Source organism: Chaetura pelagica, unplaced genomic scaffold (genome assembly GCF_000747805.2).
Source record: "Chaetura pelagica isolate M959 unplaced genomic scaffold, ChaPel_1.0 scaffold24, whole genome shotgun sequence".
Classification (NCBI taxonomy): domain Eukaryota; kingdom Metazoa; phylum Chordata; class Aves; order Apodiformes; family Apodidae; genus Chaetura; species Chaetura pelagica.
Genome location: NW_009953077.1, coordinates 4,603,878 through 4,622,105, shown reverse-complemented (window position 1 = coordinate 4,622,105; position 18,228 = coordinate 4,603,878). Strand labels below are relative to the sequence as shown.

The window sequence follows — 18,228 nt, the reverse complement described above, 5'->3', positions numbered from 1 at the left end:
TTCCCTGTCAATAGGGATGTAATATGATGCTCCCTTGGTACAGTGGAAATGTCACTCCTCACTGCTCTGATACCTCTCCTTGAGTAACTGAACTCTTCCAGACTTCAAGAGTCTGTACAAGGCAGCTCACCAACCACTCAAATTTACCACTGGGATTTTATTAAATTTGAGAAACCATTTGGCTTTTGCAGAATAGAACTGTTGATTTTGTTTCTCCTGAGGAAAAACTTATAAAGCAGTGAGGAATTAAAAAGTGACCTATCCTAAAATTACTATATTGTTATGTTGCTTTATTTTTAGAAAATCTTTTAGATCCTCCTATTGCCCCTGAACTAGAAGCTGAAAGTTAAACTTCTGTCTTGGACAACCAAGGACAAGTCCTGGACAATCAGGGTTATGTCCAGGTTGGGGCTTCTTTCTCCAGTCTTGCTTGTTGCTTGCATACCTGCTCTGCTTTTGCTGCTTTTCTGGTGAGCAAATTAAAGCACAAATTTACAAGCCCATAAAAATTAAGAGCCTCAACCATTCAGTTGCAGTGCCTACTCAGGAGGAGGGCTGAGCAGCTGGGGAATTGGGGGGGAATGATTGCCTGCAAAACAAAAACACAGCTGTTAAGGCTAATTTTAGGTTTTCTAGTCTTGACGCTAGCCCTGTATTCCAACAAGGTGTTTGTAAGTCATGAGCATTCCCAAGCATGTCCCTGAGTTACAGTGGGAATGTTAATGTGACCTTTCTCTAAAATTGTATTTGTAGAGGCCTCTGAGATAATGAGAGACATCGGAACAGCCATCCAGTATCTGCATTCAATGAACATTGCCCACAGAGATGTCAAGGTGAGGCCTTGAAGGTGTTTGGGCAGGAAGAAAAGAGCATAAGGCAGAAAAATAAATGGGCAGTGGTGGTTTAAATAGGAGTACAGTCAGATGGTCAATGTGTTCCTATTCCTCTGCCAGTGTCAGAAGGGATCTTTTGGCAACTAGTTTTCAGCTAGTCAAAGGTCAGAATATCTGTGTGTGCTAAAGCCTTCCAGTTGTGTACAGAATGCAGAATAATCTGGTGATAGATGGTTAATTGGAGAGGTACCTCCAACTTGCAATCCAGTTAATTGACAAGAAAACAACACTGCATCAAGTGAACTTATACTAGGTGCTATATCTAGGTGCCATGTACAGTCTTTGCCAGTTATTAGTTGTTTTCTGAATCATACTTGGCTAAAAAAAACCCCAAACCAAGCAAAAAAAAACAAAACCCAGACACAAAAAAGTACCCTTCAGAAACAAAAGAAACTGCATATATGAGAGGGGTAATGCCAATTCCATGCACCCAACCCATTTTAATAGTATATGTAAGTATTAGGGAAGACTGGAAGATTTCAGTTACTATCACATGGGACAGTGTATTTTATTAGCTAAGGTTTGTACCCAGTTCTTGTAGAGATTTGACAGGGTTTGCAGTATTGCATTTTGGTTTCATTCTGTAAGGTGCACAGCACAAGCAAAGATGAGAGCTACAGCAAGGCATTTCTGAAGCAGTGATACAGCAGCGTGGTGGGATGTGCTGGAGAGCAGGTCACAGGCTGATAGGCTGAGGCATCTGATTGATTCCACAATTCTAAATTTGTGAATTTTCTGCAGATGGTTCTGTGTGTTTAGCTGGGAAGAGAACTGCCATTGCTTAGTGTCACTGAGGGGGATGTTGGACAGTCCTTTAGGTAGTAACTGAAGAATGACTTCAGAGTTCAGAGACTAAAAATCTGTTCACCTCTGTGGAGCTATGTGCCATTGCCTTTCACCAGCACAGAAACTGAAGTGCTTAGCCCCCAAAACCTCCTACACACACTTTGTGAAGTAACACAGAAATGGTTCAAATTCCTTAGTAAATCCGAAATCTTATTTTCTTTCAAGCCCGCCCTTTTTCTGTATTTCCCTAAACACTAACCTGAGAGAGGGCAGAACTTCCTTATGACTGAGAAACTGGAAAACAAGTTCAAACAATTGCAGATTCTGGAGATGTGCTGTTATCCCTGTTCTTGTGCCCAAGAGCTTTTAATTCCCTCTGTGCCACTTCTGGTTTTGGAGAGCCTTAATGGAGTGTGGAGCAAGACAGGCATCAACTCAGGTTTCAGCATACAGAGGAGGGGGTGGAGCTGGAAGGGGACTGTGTCTGTATCAGTTGATTCTGATGGAGTTATGGCAGCTGCTTGTAGACGGTTTTGCTGATGACTTCTCATCTTCCACCTCAGCTACCTGAGTGTGGTACAGAGTGCTGTCAGACCAACTGGTGTTGATCAGACAGAACAGTCCTAGTAAGTGCAGTGAACTAGAGAGGTTCAGGAAGCCAGACTTAATGCCTAGTGGACCTGATGAGTCTTGTGATTGCACTCCTAAATACCATGTTGAGAAGGATGTTGATCCTTAGTCTGAGCGAAGGTGCTACATGTTGGGAGGGAATTTTCTGCTTGGCATGGCAGGGATGTAGGAGAAGAAAACCCAGATACTGGTGTGATCCAGACAACTGGGAATGGCTTGACCTTTCAGCTCATGGGAGACATCTCTTCATGGTCCAGTTTATCCTTTCTCTTGGTGGTATTTCAGCCTGAAAACCTGCTTTACACGTCTAAAGAGAAGGATACTGTGCTCAAACTCACAGACTTCGGCTTTGCCAAAGAAACCACTGTACAAAATGCACTGCAGACCCCCTGTTACACTCCTTATTATGTGGGTAAGTTATCCAAGATGCATTTCTTTTGTGTTTCATTCTCTCCTCCATCCCCTTGTAGTGGGCCTGTGGACTACAGGAATGGATGGGGAATCTTCTGTTGTGGATGCAATGCAAAAAGGTAGCCTGCAGAATTTAAACTGACATCCATCCTAAACCTAGTCTGGTACCAGTACAGTTCAGTGCTCCTGCTTGCTTTCTTGATTACAGGGGAAACTTCTTTAACAGGGGCTGCAAATGAGGTTCAAGGAGAGAGAATGTGTTGCTTCTGATTACACTTGAAGTGATCTTGATATCTCCTCTGGAAGATGCAATAAAAGCCATTGTTTGAACTCAGCTTCATGATGATTTGGGTGTTTTCCTTGAAAAACTTCCCTTTGTTTAACTAATGCAATAGAAGTGAACAAGGAGAGTATTGCCTCAGCTGTAAAGCTTCTTAAAGGTGGCAAATGGAGGAATTAGTAATAAAAGACCAATATGATTTAGTCACAGCTGAATTTTGGCCTGCATTCTATCCAAAGATGGAGCACTGTGTAATGGATGCCACAGCAGACTGTCCTTTATGCATTCATTTTAGAGTACATCCTTTTGGTCTTTGAGTTAATAGTCATTCACCATATGGTATGACTGAGGCAGTCTGGGCTTGGAATTTCTTTGAAGGAAAAGGCTTAATTTTTTTTGGAAGAAGTAGTTCTCTTGTACAGTGTAAGTTTTTATAGTTTTGTTTATTAAAAGATCTTGTTATTTGTTGTTAGCAGAGAATTTCAATAGCTTTTTTTTTTCCCCCTGATGCTTTCTTTTACATTTTTGTAAGCTGGGATTAGTGATACAATCTTACAGAATTTACACATATATGTTTTTATGCATATAAACAGGCTGGCATTTCCCTTCTCAGCACCTTTTTGTAAACATAATTGCTCATATGTTTAGGGAATTATTTTCCTTACAAAATCAAGGTTCCTGCCAGTTCACTTGCCCTCAGGGAAAAAAAAAATCCCTCTAAATATATTTCTCTATAATTTTGTTACTTAGTGAAAAAAACTTAATGGTCTGGAGGCCAAAGAAAAATACATTGCTCTGTAGTTGCTGGAGCTAAACACCCTCTACCCTAGGTAATGTTCAAAGTGTTATCACAACTGAAGTAGGTTCTTTCTGTTCTGATTTTGGGAACATATGCTCCTGCCTCTTTCACTGCAGTGTCTCCCTGTACACATTTAGCTATAGCTCCTTCTGCTTTTCTGTAATCTTAGTATTCTCTTGAGCAGAGACACTAAGGTAAGAGTAGGGCATTTTGCCAGATCTATTCCTCCTTTTTAAAGCTACATTAGATGTGTTTAGAAACTTGTCAATAGATGATACTACCCAGTTCCTGCATTGAGCTGCATTTTTTCAGTGCCTCCAGTATTTGTTGTTGAAATATGCGGTTACTTAGCAAGGTGATGGAGATGAAACGAAATGCCTGCTACTCTTAATTTCTGGTTTTAATCTTCTTCAGCACCAGAAGTCCTTGGTCCTGAGAAGTATGACAAGTCATGTGACATGTGGTCATTGGGTGTTATCACATATATTCTGTAAGTATTTGAAAAGAGGTTTGATGAACAGAAAAAGGGCACATCTTCATAAATCTGCTGTTACAAGTTATTAGTCACTAGGATGCAATGTACAGAAGAGTATGAACTTGTATGGGACTTACTAAGAGATGAAAGGACTTTCCTAGTTAAAAGAATTCTCTTGTACACTCTTGCAGCCTGTGTGGGTTCCCACCATTCTACTCAAACACTGGTCAAGCCATTTCTCCAGGGATGAAGAGAAGAATTCGGATGGGGCAATATGGGTTTCCCAATCCAGAGTGGGCTGAAGTATCGGAGGAAGGTAACAGTGCTCAGGGCTACTGATGAGTGTGTGCATGGTGTGCAGTGGTGAAGTCCTTACAAGAGACTGCTTGTAGAAACCTGCCTTAGATTTTGTTTCACATTTTATTTTAATTAAAATTATTTTTTTGTGAGGTGACACAGGAAAGACTGGGAACTCAAACACTAGCCATCAACCTAAGTATTACAGAAAGTAAATAACAACTGAAAACATTCTTTCAGATTCCACGTAGTGCTAGTGAATGCCAAGATTAAACCCTCTGGAAGCAGAAGTCTTTAATCCTGAGAAAGGAGACTGACAGGACAGCTGCAAAGCAAGCCGAGTTGGAAGAAGGGCAAACTGTCTGAAGAACTCATTCAATCTTTGCCCCCCTTGGTGATACAGCTAGCAAGGATGGCAAGTTTTCATGCTAGCTTTTTGTGATGTGGGAACTTGCCAGCCACCACTTAAATCAAGGTCAACAATTTATTTTGTATAAGTTGTTGACCAAAAGCTGCTGCTGTTCAGCTGTGACCTGAATGGGCTCAAACCAATAGCCTGAAAGTGGATGTTCGTGATTCCCTCCTACACTGAGAACAACACACCACACTGCACATGGCTTCTTAACATGGTAACAGCAATAGACAGGTATTTTGAGTTCTGCAAAATTATCTTTCTTCATTCAGCAGGTCCTTGTGCTCTCTAGGTTATTTGGCAACACAAAAATAGGCTACAACATGCCATGTTGGTCCTGTTTTTCAGCCAAACAACTGATTCGCCACCTCCTGAAGACTGACCCAACAGAGAGGATGACAGTTTCACAGTTTATGAATCATCCTTGGATTAATGTGAGTTTCGTATTTCTTTGTACAAGAAAGCAAGATGAATTCTTACCTACAGAATTTACATGTAGCTCCACATAGCACTGCAAGACAACAATGCTGATTACTGTTAATAGCTTAATTAATGTACTGTGCCCTCCACAGATCATCTGCCTATAGAACTGCAGTTCTTCTTGGTGTTACCAGAGGACACAAAGAGACACCCACACTAAAATCCTTGGAAGCAAAAGATGAATGTGTCTATATTCTGTGTGCAGGCAGTCACTGTTGATTCTGCAGCATATGCATGTGTTACTCTCTTTAAAAATATAAAAATAAACAATATGTACTTACTTCATCAGTTCAGGCTTTAAAGAGAGCTATTATTAGTGGTCTTGGGCACCATTGTTCATAGCTGTGTTAGTGTGAACACAGTCCTGTGCTTAGTGGGAATTCTCATCCTTGGCAGAGTTTGGAAACGTGTGGGAGAGGAGCAAAGGTCTTGGCTTAGTGCCCTGTAAGAGGCTGCCAGATGGGGTGGCACACAGAGCTATTAATGGTCCCAATTCAAGTTTCATTCTATGGCTTGGTAGAATTTACATTTCCTAAAAAAATAATTTTGGGGAATGAAGAATAAAATACTCTAATTCTATGACTGATTATTTCAAACATGGGGCAATAATCTCAGGAGTCAGCAGGCTGACTTTCAGGATATCATCTTGGCTCTGTAGATGTCACTCAAAATAGTAGATTATGCTTCTCACATTTATGCCTGAAAGGACATCAGTGTTGTTTCTAACTGCCCAAAAAATCATGAGTCACTTGTGCTGTAGAATGCCCTGTTCTTCCATGATGCTACACCTGTCTATGCTGCTCCTCAGGGGAAGGGGCAGAAACAGGTGTGACTAATAACCAGCATTTCTATACTGCCTGTTTGAAAATCTGAAAGCCTGTAGAATCATACAGAAATGTAGCTGTGTAACATCCTGATGAAATAGATAGATGTCTTCATTTAAAGTTGTGAAAGCTGAGATATTAAGGTTACAAAGACACTGTAGAAGTGGAATGGAACTTAGGCAATGTTTCTCTTTTAACCCAATAAAAATGTAATTGCTCTTCAGAATAAATACCTCCAGCTCCAAGTGTTTGGAGACCCAAGGAGGAGGTGTTCCTGAAGTCAGCAGGCGATGAATTTCACAGAGTGAGTGCCTAATAGCTAAGGAAGCTACCACCTACAGCGACACATGTTACTGGAAATATGCATATAACCAATTAACAAGGAGGAGATTAGAGACAAGGTCTATAGACTCTGCTGCACCAAAAAGCCATGCTAAAATACTGTTCTTGGAGGAATGCTCTAGGAGCTGCAGGTTGGCATTTTTTCTGCTGAACCTATTGTTCCCATGAGGCAGAAGGAGAGAGAGGGAAAGACCAAGACAGTGAATGTCCGTGTTCCTCCTTTACTTTTCCTAAATCCCTGAGTGGGAACATGTATGGGAAGATGCCACACACCAGCAGCAGCAGAGGAAGGGGTTTGTCTCTCCTCTGTTTTCTTTTTCTTTCTGAACCTTTTTTTCCCATGAGGCAGAAGGAGAGAGAGGGAAAGACCAAGACAGTGAATGTCCGTGTTCCTCCTTTACTTTTCCTAAATCCCTGAGTGGGAACATGTATGGGAAGATGCCACACACCAGCAGCAGCAGAGGAAGGGGTTTGTCTCTCCTCTGTTTTCTTTTTCTTTTTTCTTCTTTTTTTTGTTTTCTTAGCTAGCAGAACTATTTTTGAGGACTACGCAAAAACTGTCTGTTTTGGTTTGGAGCCCATAATCCTCTAGTTAGGTTGTAGATTGGATTTATTCAATGAGAAGTAGCTGACAGCAGATAGGAGGGTACCCTCAACACCTTTATAGGGGCACCACTAAAGCCAGTCTGTTGTTTTTCCAATTTCCACCTCCCACCTGTACTTGATAAAACTATACCTTAGCCAGCTAGAGTCCTTTTCCAGAGGACGTGGGAGTCATGATTCCTGCTTCCACTTCCGTGACTACTGCAGTGCTGCTCTTAGCTCAGTGGAGTATAAGCACTGCTTCCAGTGTAGTGCTTATTTTACAAAGACATGTACAGGGCTCTCCTTAGACTTGTTGACATGTGGCTGCACCTGGTGAAGGTGCCACAGCAGTTGACACCAAGTCTGGTTAGAAAGCTTAAGGAGGATAGAATATAAAAATAATAGTATAGTTTGGACTGGTAAGAAACGTCATGGCTCTTGCTGAATTTAGCTAGGGAGCTGTGCTTCCTGCTTTAGAAATTGTACCTTATTCTAATTTAGAGAATCTACTCATCATTCATGGCAGGAGAGCACAGATCTCAGTTTTATGTGGAAGGGCATCTCAAGTGATGCACTGTCTTCTGAACTGTGCTTTACTTTGAATAATTGTATATATTCTTTGGGGCACACTTAGATCTGGTAAAATGGTGATCTTGGTTAACGTTTCTGTGCAACAAAATTTTCCTTACAATAAATCCTAGAAGATAAAGGTCAAATTGACCACTTCAGAATATTGACTAATGTATAGTGATATGACAGTTAAAATCTAAAATGTACATAAAAATTTATCCATCACAAGTTCATTGGTTGGACTGGAAGGAAGCTGAGTGAAAGAAGCTTAGCACTATCTCTCCTTTAGTTCTTTAAAGTTACTGTCCTGTGAGGACTATACTCCTTTTCTACCTCACCCATGAGCTAGCTTGTAGAGTAATAAATGAATGAATAATTAGGGCAACCAAAGGACATCTGTTAACTTCTATGCCTTCCATGTACATAGAAGAGCAAGCAGTCACTTCCAAGTGTGATTTTGCAGAACATTAATTTTGTTATTTTTCCATTTTCTCAGAGATCAATGGCAGTGCCACCAACTCCTCTTCATACTGCACGGGTCCTGCAAGAGGATAAAGACCATTGGGATGAAGTTAAAGTGAGTCAATCATAGTTCAGATTTCTTGAAGTCAAGTCTGGTAAGAATTTAAATGTGCTGTCTTCCCCGTGTTTGCGTATTTCCTTGGAGGTTATGGCTATTTTGTATGTAACCATGTTAAACAAAGGAAGCACAAACAGCCCAGGTTGGAACAGTAGTTTATATGATAACTGTTTAAAAAAGAGCCTTCCAGCTGGACAAGATACCAACAAAAATGATGGTTATGATCAAAGTTGTTAGCTTGCTGAGCCACTGTATGTAACCACAGAGAAGAAGGGACACTGTTGAGGGGTTTTGAAGTTAATTATGGCAAAGTGAAAAATGGGTTGAAAATGGAGGGGGACAGCGTGGGAGGGTTGAGCTGAATTCTGGTTTTCTACCCTGTCTTTTACTGTAAAGCCACATGAAATAACCTTAGCCTTGACTTCTTGTGACATTTGGCAGGGGGAGATAAAAATATATCTGTCTTTCCCTTAATCCCTCACCTGCTCTTTATACTGACAATTGAATGCTTCCTGCAAAGAGAAACTATAGGGCAGACTAAAAGTTGTTTGCAAGGTTTAACTCTTTCCTGCTGGCCTTAATCAGGTTGGCATGCTTTTACAATTAATTCTGATTTTTTTGCATCTACTACGCTTGACACTTTGATAATTGCTGTAGCACACTTTACTGCTTACTGGTTTTATTTAAATTACTGGTGTGTAGTCTCAGGTGTTGAACTATGCAGTGGTAAAATTTCATAGAACTTAGACAACATTTGCCTCCCAAAGTGAAAGAGATCATATGGATGTTTTCACTTAGTGTTCCTCATTTCCATGTTTCTGAGGACTTCTTATGCTTGTGCTTTGTGTAGGTCACTGAGGTATTCCCTTGGGCCACCAGCATTCCTATCATATTTAATAATTGTTCCTTTCCTTAACTAAATGCAAAGACATTCATTCATTTAAGCAGAATTTTTCTCACAGCTTTATTAAAAGTTTAAATTTTGCCTGCACCTAGATACTAATTCAAACTAAATGTGAATTTGAAGCACATACTTATAAACAACTTGGTGTGGGCTCTTTATTCTAGTTCCTGCCCAACCTAGTTAGGTAACCGAGGAATGAAGCCCAGGCTTAGTAGCTGGTGAAGGCCCAGAGCCAACCAGTAAGAAGTACTGGGCAAGGAACATGGTGGAATTTAGGCCAGCAGAGTGTGGTCTTGCATGCTCACATATGAAACACTATAAATAGTTCGTCCTGAATGAGTCCGTGGGTAGAACGAAGCCTTTAGTCATAGTCCAGTGCAGCAGAAAGGGCTCAGCTGTTTCTGGCCGTAGTGCAACTGTACATTCATCTCCTGGCTGTAGTGTAGGGTGGCTGTGTGCTCTTTGCCTCAGGGTTTTCAATAAATTGCTTCCTTGGTTTCAGGAGGAGATGACCAGCGCTTTGGCTACCATGAGGGTGGACTATGATCAGGTGAAAATTAAAGACTTGAAAACATCCAACAACCGCCTCCTGAACAAACGCCGTAAGAAGCAAAAGCAGGCAGGCACTTCTTCTGCAGCCCCAGGGTGCAATAACCAATGAGAAGAGAAGCCAAGGACCTGTGGGTGGAGGGTAAAAGTTAAAAGGAGCAACTTAAAATCAGTATGATCAACTCAGTCGGTACCACAAAGGCAATGAGGCCAGCCTGCAAAGAGGGAGCAGTGTGAAAGATTGCGTTTTTTAACTTGAATCAGAGCTTTGCTTTTAAAGGCTAATTTATATGACATGGTTCTGTTGTGTATTGCTAGGGAGGATACAGTAATACCAGAAGTGTTACAGGTTTTTGTTTTGGCTTTAACTGTATCCTAGGAGGGGAGAGAACAGGAGGCAGCCTTGGCATACTAATGCACTGAGGCTGTGACAGCTACCTGCAAGAGCAACTTCTGCTACTGTTTTGAAATTGGGAATAGAAAAAATGCCAAGTGTTCTGCTAGGAGTGTTTTAATAGTTCAAACATGAGCACTGAGAAAGGAGAAAAATGTCACTGCTCTTGAGATGAGTAGCACAGATGCAGTTCTATTTTGGATTCATCTGGACAGCATTTCATATTAGAATTGTTAAGAACAGCCAATATTTCAAAACTTACCTCCTATAGTTATAGAGCATCACCTAAACAGTTATTCCTGTTACAGGAAAAGTATCCATACATTTCCATTTTCATAAAGTCTTCATGTAACCTCATGTGGAGATTTGAGTTTGTCATAGATTCTCATCTAATGACATGTAAGTTTGCTGAACTGTAAACATTATGTCATGTCTCTGCCACTGTTAGATCCCTCTCTCACAATGTTTTTAATTTAAATGGTACTTTATGTGAATAGTTTGGCAAGGATTTAAGTAGTTGAAAGTGTCCTGCAGAGAATATTGCTGTTCCTCTTGGATCCACAACCTCTAGGGCATGCAGCTGGACATGCAATTGTATGCAAGAGACTGCTCTAGAAGAGAGGCTTCTGAAATCTGTGAAGAAGTGACAGGTGTATGTTCTCTGAATGGACCCTGGTGTCTGCCAGCATCCCTTCTGGTAATTATCTCCAGGTCATGTACCTAAGATATGCTGATCATAGCTAATTTCAGGGGGTTGATTGGTTTCCTAGGATCAGGGAGGGGGAGGATGCTGCTTCATTTGCAGTGTTTTGTCAGGTGTTTCTGGATCTACAGATTTTCAATACCTAGGGGAGATTTCACAGGAGTATATTCACTCTTTTGTTTTTTTCTATTCTAGATCTTGTTTTATGGGATCCTAGCCTTGGTTTGCTAATTTGTTTCATTTTGTGATCAAAATATTTCCTCTTGCTGTATTTTGGGTTGTTTTTTTTTAGTTGAGGTGAAGAAAATATTTGTGAAAGTGTTATCAGGGTCTAGGACAAAAATTATGTGCTTCCAATGATGCAGACAAAAACTACTCTGTGGTAGGTGCATGGAATACTGGTGTGTTAATAGGCTTAGAAGATTGCTAAAAGACAAAAAGGAAAGCAAGGCTCTAGAGAGGATCTAAATCATCAAATCTGCCACGTAGATATTGTTACCTCCAATAAAGATCAGCTTGAGGCTTTGGACCTCCTCTGTGGAGCCCTGTTCCCACCCTTGAAGTGTTGGACAAGACCTCCATTCTTCTTTGTGAACTGGTCCTAGGGTTTTATAAACTGATTTTAATAAATTGTGTTACAGCATTCCTTCCTTCTGTCATCCCTGCTTTTGCTGAGCTGTTGCAGTTTGTAGTGCTTTGCAAGGTATGTCTGTGTAGAAGGAAGAGGGAAAAGGAAGGACTTCGGTAATGTTCCCATTCAAAAACTAACCAACTTTGAGCATTTATTTAAGATTCCAAGGATTTGTTTATAAATAAAAATCTCTACAAGGATGTATTTTAAATAACTTTATGTTTATCTAGGTGTCTCTACCATTATAGCATGTCCTGAATATATTTATTTTATCATATTACTCCTATTAACTATACAAGTAATATTCACTACAGGTAAATAATAATACAATGAATGAAGAGTTGTGACACGTTCAGGGTACAATACTTGGGATTAGAGCCACGTCCAAGTTTCTGTCCCTGTATCCTATTTTTTGAGGGTGCTTTGTACATCACTCCTACCTTCCCATCTCTGTGCCCACCAGGGTGATACATGCTCCCACTATGCCAGGGGCAACTTGTGCATAATGTGGTGGTGTCCTGGCTGCTTTGGGTACAGTGGTTTCAAAGCTGTTGCAACCCATGTTTTCACTTCTGTCTTGTCCAAAGTTTGAGCAGGAGCTCTGTTTCCAGCTGGTGCCTTCTTGTCAGTTCAGTCTGGTGTTTGAAGATGTGTATCTGTTCCTGAATAGTTTTCCATGGGGAACTGAAAACATATCAGGACCTGATGCCTTCCTGTGGGGTTCCAGTCTTTACTGCACTGCAGTCCAGAAACTGGAGTGATGGGACAGGCACACTTGGGCCCAGCACCTTCAGCTTTCAGCCCCTGCATAGTAGGGCAATGCCTTCTCATAAATTTTGGGCTAACAGTTCTTCTGTTCTGCCCTGCAGTAACAACACCCAGGAGTGCTGTAAAGCAGGCGGGACCCTGAGGAGGGCCTTGGGATGGCAGACATGGAAGTGTACACAAGTATTGTACAGAAGTGCTTGTGGTTATTTTACAGAAGAGGCAACTCCTTGGGAGCTGGGAAGCAGCCGCCGTGCAATGTATGGATCCCCAGCTAGTGTCCTGTGTGTGGCACAGCCATCTCCTTTAACAGCGGGGAAGGGTCTAAGAGCCCTGGGCTTGTTTGAGCTGTGTCTGAGCCAGCTGGCTCTGTGAGAACCTGCCAGGGTCAGCTTTGGGGGCTGTGCTTGTTGTCACCCCTCACTGGGGGCACAGACGTGCTTCCAGCAGCTGTGTGGGTGGTGCCTGTATGGACACCTGGATCCCTCCCCACAGACACTCTCTGCACCCACCCCCTGTGGTGCCCCCCAAAGCCCTGGAGGCTGCAGTGGAGAGGGGGACCAGCCCAGCCTCCCTTAACTTGGAGGTCACTGGGTTTTTCCCAGAGCTCCTACCATTCCAGTAGCTGACATCAGTTAAAACCAAAACCCACAGGACTTCAGGGTCTGTGTCGCTGGGTGCCTGGGAGCCCTGCCCGTTGCCAGCATGTGCACTGTGCTCTGCGGAAGCCTGTGATGAGATTCATGTGTATGTTTTGCAGAAGATCTTTCCTTTCTGTCTGCTAACTCTGTGATGAGAAGGGCCTCCCTTCTAGCTGCATTCATACACGTTACAAAGAACTCTGGTGTGCTAGTGGTGGTATTTGGGTCTTGCCTCTTCCTCTAGCCATATAGTATAATAGTCTCTTTAGAATCTGCTGCTTAGGATCCAAATTTATAGCCTGTTTTTAGAAAGGATAGGCTATTTTAGAAGTGATTATGCATTTGCATATTCATCAGCCATATAGAGGAGGTAAAGAGCTGGGAAGGGAAAGAAGAAATGAATGGTCAATAGAGAAGGCTTCAAGGAGAACAGAGATTAAAAGGTCTATTTATTTTTTACAGCAGAAGCGTCAAAAAGGGCTGTGCACAATTCCCCACCCCCATGCCTTTTCATAGCAATTGCTCATGGGCCACTGCCTCCCCTTGAGTTTCTGTGCACTGCACTCCTCTCATACCCCTGCATTCTTGCTCACTCACTCACAAGTGCACTTTCTCTGACTCACACAAGTGTAAATACAAGCACAGGTAAAATTCTGTCGTTCACTTTTCCATTTCTTTCACTACACCCTTTCTTACCTCTTTGACCACGTGTGCCATACGATGAAGCCTTTTTTTGCCATGGTACAATTAAAATCTATCATTAATGGTCAGCTTTTGGCCTACTTCTGTGTTTTTCTATTTGTCAAAACGCAGCATGCAGTCCTGGGATTGCTTTTCTCTTAACACTTCACTGCCTAGGGTCTAGAGGCCCAATTATGTAACTGCTTCTGACTTGTCTGACACAAGGGATAATGAGAATGCTTCATACTCAGTTTGATCTAATTTCCCGTCCTCTTTTCAATTCAGACTTTATTTGGCCCATGTTTAGACAAAGGCATTTTTGAGAAAACCAGGATTTAGTGGGGAGGAGAGAACTGAAGCTTTTCATCAGCTTGCACATAATCATAAGTACATGTACTGTTTTAACCTGTGTTAGATGTAGGGAAGGGGTTTTAATCTGTGTCTATCTGCTTTGATATGTTTGCATGCTCAGCCAAAGGATGAAGCCAGCCATAGCTTCAGTTGCACTTAGTGGGAGGAAAACTTGTCCTTGAGGATGTACCTCAACTCATTCACCAGTGCCCTTTTCACGCTGACTAGCAAACCACAGGGACCAAGAAAGTGAAGGCAAGCAGTGTCCTGGTTTGAGCCAGGATGAAGCCAATTTTTCTTTTTACTGATTTTTTTTTTCCTTCAGTAAGCTTTCTTGTAACTAGCAACAGTGTGTTCTGCTAGGCTGATAAGACAGTGGAATGTTTTTCTAACTACTGAGGCTTCAAGGCTGCACCTGCACTCTGCCAGCTCAGACACTATGGGGAGATCTGTGACCCCCCCGTAGGAGGCTGAGTTAGATGGACAGCAAAATTGGCCAAAGATATTCCATTCCATATATCTACGTAAGCTCAGAGGAAGGTCAGAGATCACAGAAGACAACTTCCTCCCTTCTTCTTCTCCCCGGGATTCCTCGGGACTCTTCCCAGTTCAGGGAAGTGCTGTGGGAGTTGCTGGGGTGGGGGGAGGCAAGAGGCTTTTGCCCATATATCTGTATATAATTGTATATATTTTCTTGTATGATTCATTAGTGTTTTAATTAAAGCTGTGTAGCTTAGTTTTCAATCCAGCCAAGTCTCTCTCTTTTTCTCTCTCTCCTTCCCTACCTGGGTTGGGGGGAGGGGGGATCGAGAGCATTGTTGTCGGACCTGAGTCAAACTCTGACAAGCAGGCAATGAATTTACATGTGGGGGAACTCTTTTTTTCCAGCAATGCATGTTTTTGAGAGTTTTTTGTGGAAATACCAGAATTCTCTTTTGCCTAGGTTCCAGTACTTCCCCTCCTTACCTGACTGTTCTTGGTAGTGGAGCTGTCATAGCTGAGAATGAACAAAGTTAATTTTCTTTTGGAGAGCCTAAACAGGATGAAGACAAGGCAGTAAACTTGGAAGACAGAGAACATATACTTGAAACCTCAAAGAAAAAAATAATTGTTGAAAATTCTTGCAGCTACATATGTAAGTGCATCTCACATCTGGAAAATTAATCATAGAATCATTAAGGTTGGAAGGGACCTTAAAGATCATCAAGTTCCACCCCCCCTGCCATGAGCAGGGAACCCTACCAATAAATCAGGTTGCACAAAACCTCATCCAGCTTGGTCTTCAGAACCTCCAGGGATGGGGCATCAACAACCTCCCTGGGCAACCCATTCCAGTTCCTTACCACCCTTATAGTGAAGAATTTCTTCCTAATATCTAACCTAAATCTCCCCTATCTGTTTAAAACCATTACCCCGTGTCCTATCACTATCTTCTCTGATGAATAGCCCCTCTCCAGCTTTCCCTGTAGCCCCTTTCAAGTACTGGAAGGCTGCTATAAGGTCTCCCCAGAGCCTTCTCTTCTCTAGGCTGAACAACCCCAACTCTCTCAGCCTATCTTCATAGCAGAGTAGCTCCAGGCCTTTGATCATCTTGGTGGCCCTTCTCTGGACCCTCTCTAACAGGTCCTTAGCTTTCTTGTTCTGAGGTCACCAAACTGTACACAGTACTCCAGGTGTGGTTAGAGCAATTGTAGGTAATAACATTTGCTGCAGAAATGCTTCCCTGAAATCTTTGCATCTGGTAAGAAAATGCTTTTTGAACGCTAAGTACAGCTTTAAAATAGAATTATTTTTTTTTAGTCTGTGTGGTTAGAAGAATTTAATGGGGCAAAGGGAGGCGATATGTCATGTTGAGGAATAAGATAAGAAACGACTGCTGTTGTATTCTACTCCAACTTTTTTACTGCAGCTGCTACCTCTGTAGAGACATAGTAGGATAGATTCAAATTTTTATTAGTTGTTTTTTGACCACTGGAGGAGAAGGATATTCCTGCAGTCCAGGGAAATATGGAAGATAACCTCATGACTGTAGATGAACACCCATATTGGTAAATCTGAAAGTGATGCCTCACAGTGACTTTATTTCAAATTTTTGTGCCTCATGAATCTACCAGGTGCTGACATCTCATAGGTCTGCTCTATCTGCATAAAGGCACAAAGGCATCATTGTCAGTGGGTTTCCTCATACTACTTGAGACTGAAAAACGAAGCAGTTGCTGAAATGTACTGCAGTGTTTGCAGAAAGGAGCCAAAAGAGAAAAAATGCAGCTTTCAATAGCTGAAGGTGACATGAAGGGCCAGGCTATCTTTTCTCTGAGGAGGGGTGGTACTTGAAAGGGAGTACACAGGTATCTTAACCTTGTTCCTGTTGAGCTTCCAGATCTAATAATAAACATGTTTTGGCTGTGTGGGGCTACAAGCCCAAATTACTAGTGAAGTTGCTGCTGCTTTGACAGCTTGCTGGGTTTTTTCCACTGCAGTGTGCCTGTTGGGTCCATGGTTGCAAACCATTTAGTGTTCTTGGTCCTGGGACTGCATTGACGTTCAATAATTTAATTCCAAAAAAAGAGGAGTTGCATAATTTTCTTCCATGTTAAGCATCTAAATTTATTTCTGTTAAATTTTACTGCATTCAAGTTAATTACCAGTATTGCTGCTGCAACAACTGTTTCTTATTGTGCCTTCTTTCTTTGTTAGCAGTGAGCATAAGTGTGTCTTTCGGGGGGGTGTCTCTTTTGTCTTTTTTATCTTAGGAGTTTTATTCCAGTTCTGAAATTAAATGGCAAGGTTATTTTGCTTAATATTGTTCTCTCAAAACTTCCAGGATAATCCATTTGGGAAACATGGAAGATGTTCTCAAGAGATTTCTTATTGCTTAGCTACTGAAACACCTGCTAAAGCCGAGCTCTTTAAAAAACTGAAAATTATTTAAATGTGAAAAAGAGTGGGTTGATCTGGAAAAGAAACTTCTCAAAAGACTAAAATTAGAATGGAATGTGTTAGAAGAGAAATACTGGTGGGGGAGGAGGACTAAGGTTTTTTTTAAATAAAAATGCTACCCCTTGTGTAATGATCAAGGAAATTCTAGTTAGGGTATTAGCTGCTGCTCCAACCCAGGGCAGTTTCTGAATTCACAAATAATTATGTTTCCCTAGAGATGGATATACAGATTTCTTTCTGGGTTTTTAAATATTTTTTTAGGTAGTCCACACCAAGGATCAGCTTAATGTTTGTAAGAGACTTTTGAGTAAATTTGTTGGTATACCAAAAAAAGACCCTCTTTTCTAGAGCAACTAATAACTGAACAAATATGCTTTGCAGATTAAGTTCTATTCTCCCAATGTTGCCTGAGTGACCTCCCTTTGTTTGCAGAAACCTAGTCAATGTGAAGTTAACTTTCTTTTTTTGTCTTGAGAGATTTTGCATTTCTATCTTGCTGTTCATTGCTGTGTGTTTGAGCCTTGTCTTGAGTAAAAATCTAATTATTTGTCTCAAAGCTAACCTTCCGTGATGCAGTGTTGGGGTTTTTTTGGCTCAGTTACAGTTGTACCACCTCTCCTCTTATTTCTGAACTTCTTTACTTGTGTAAAATAGTGGAAGATTTTCTAGGAATTTCACTACCTGGCATTGTATGTAAAATGCTGAGAAGGAAGGTTCCAAGCAAGGGGTAACAGCAGAAAGGATACCCCTCTGAGGGTAACAGAAGAAATGAATCTAACTAGAACCCAATACTTTTCTTCACTGTTTGAGAATGGGCTGTGGATGTACTCTTCAGTATTTATGAGTGCCTCCTTTAGAGGTAAATGGAAAGGATGCTGGTCTCCCTTTCAGAGTCATGGAAGTCCCCTGCATGATGGTGTGGTGAGCAGCTCTGCCATGCTTCCCTCTTCCCCCAGAAGTTGATGCACTTTCTCCATCATCATTTCTCATATCCAAATTGCTGTGGAGAAGTGGGGTGTGTCAGTAGAGCCATTAACCCTTTCAACTACTGCACAGGACCTTTTAACTTCTGCTGTTTCTCAGCTTTACTGAGAATAAACATGTTTACAATTCTTAGGAAATGGTTACTTTAAAATCTCATTTCCCATGGAAGTTAAGCTGCTTTTTTTTTTTTTTTTTTTTTTTTTTTTTTCCTGTAAAGCACCATGTTAGTGTCCTGGGTCATGGAATGGTATTTCCAAAATCTCTTGGTGCTGGTTGTACATAATCTCACTGAGAAGTAGCCACTTAGAGCAGACACACTTT

At 41.5% G+C, this 18,228-nt stretch overlaps 1 protein-coding gene across 1 annotated transcript in view; it reads left to right on the top strand.

Annotated features, from left to right (window-relative positions):
- MAPKAPK3 (mitogen-activated protein kinase-activated protein kinase 3) overlaps window positions 1–10,138 on the top strand; it is a 39,109-nt gene extending 28,971 nt beyond the window's left edge. Inside the window, exons 4-10 of the mRNA XM_009996929.1 lie at window positions 754–833; window positions 2,595–2,721; window positions 4,214–4,289; window positions 4,466–4,590; window positions 5,332–5,417; window positions 8,281–8,361; window positions 9,771–10,138. Coding sequence (XP_009995231.1) covers window positions 754–833; window positions 2,595–2,721; window positions 4,214–4,289; window positions 4,466–4,590; window positions 5,332–5,417; window positions 8,281–8,361; window positions 9,771–9,929 — 734 coding nt within the window. The 3' untranslated portion in view covers window positions 9,930–10,138. The remainder of the gene's footprint in view (window positions 1–753; window positions 834–2,594; window positions 2,722–4,213; window positions 4,290–4,465; window positions 4,591–5,331; window positions 5,418–8,280; window positions 8,362–9,770) is intronic.
- The last annotated feature ends 8,090 nt before the right edge of the window (window positions 10,139–18,228 follow it).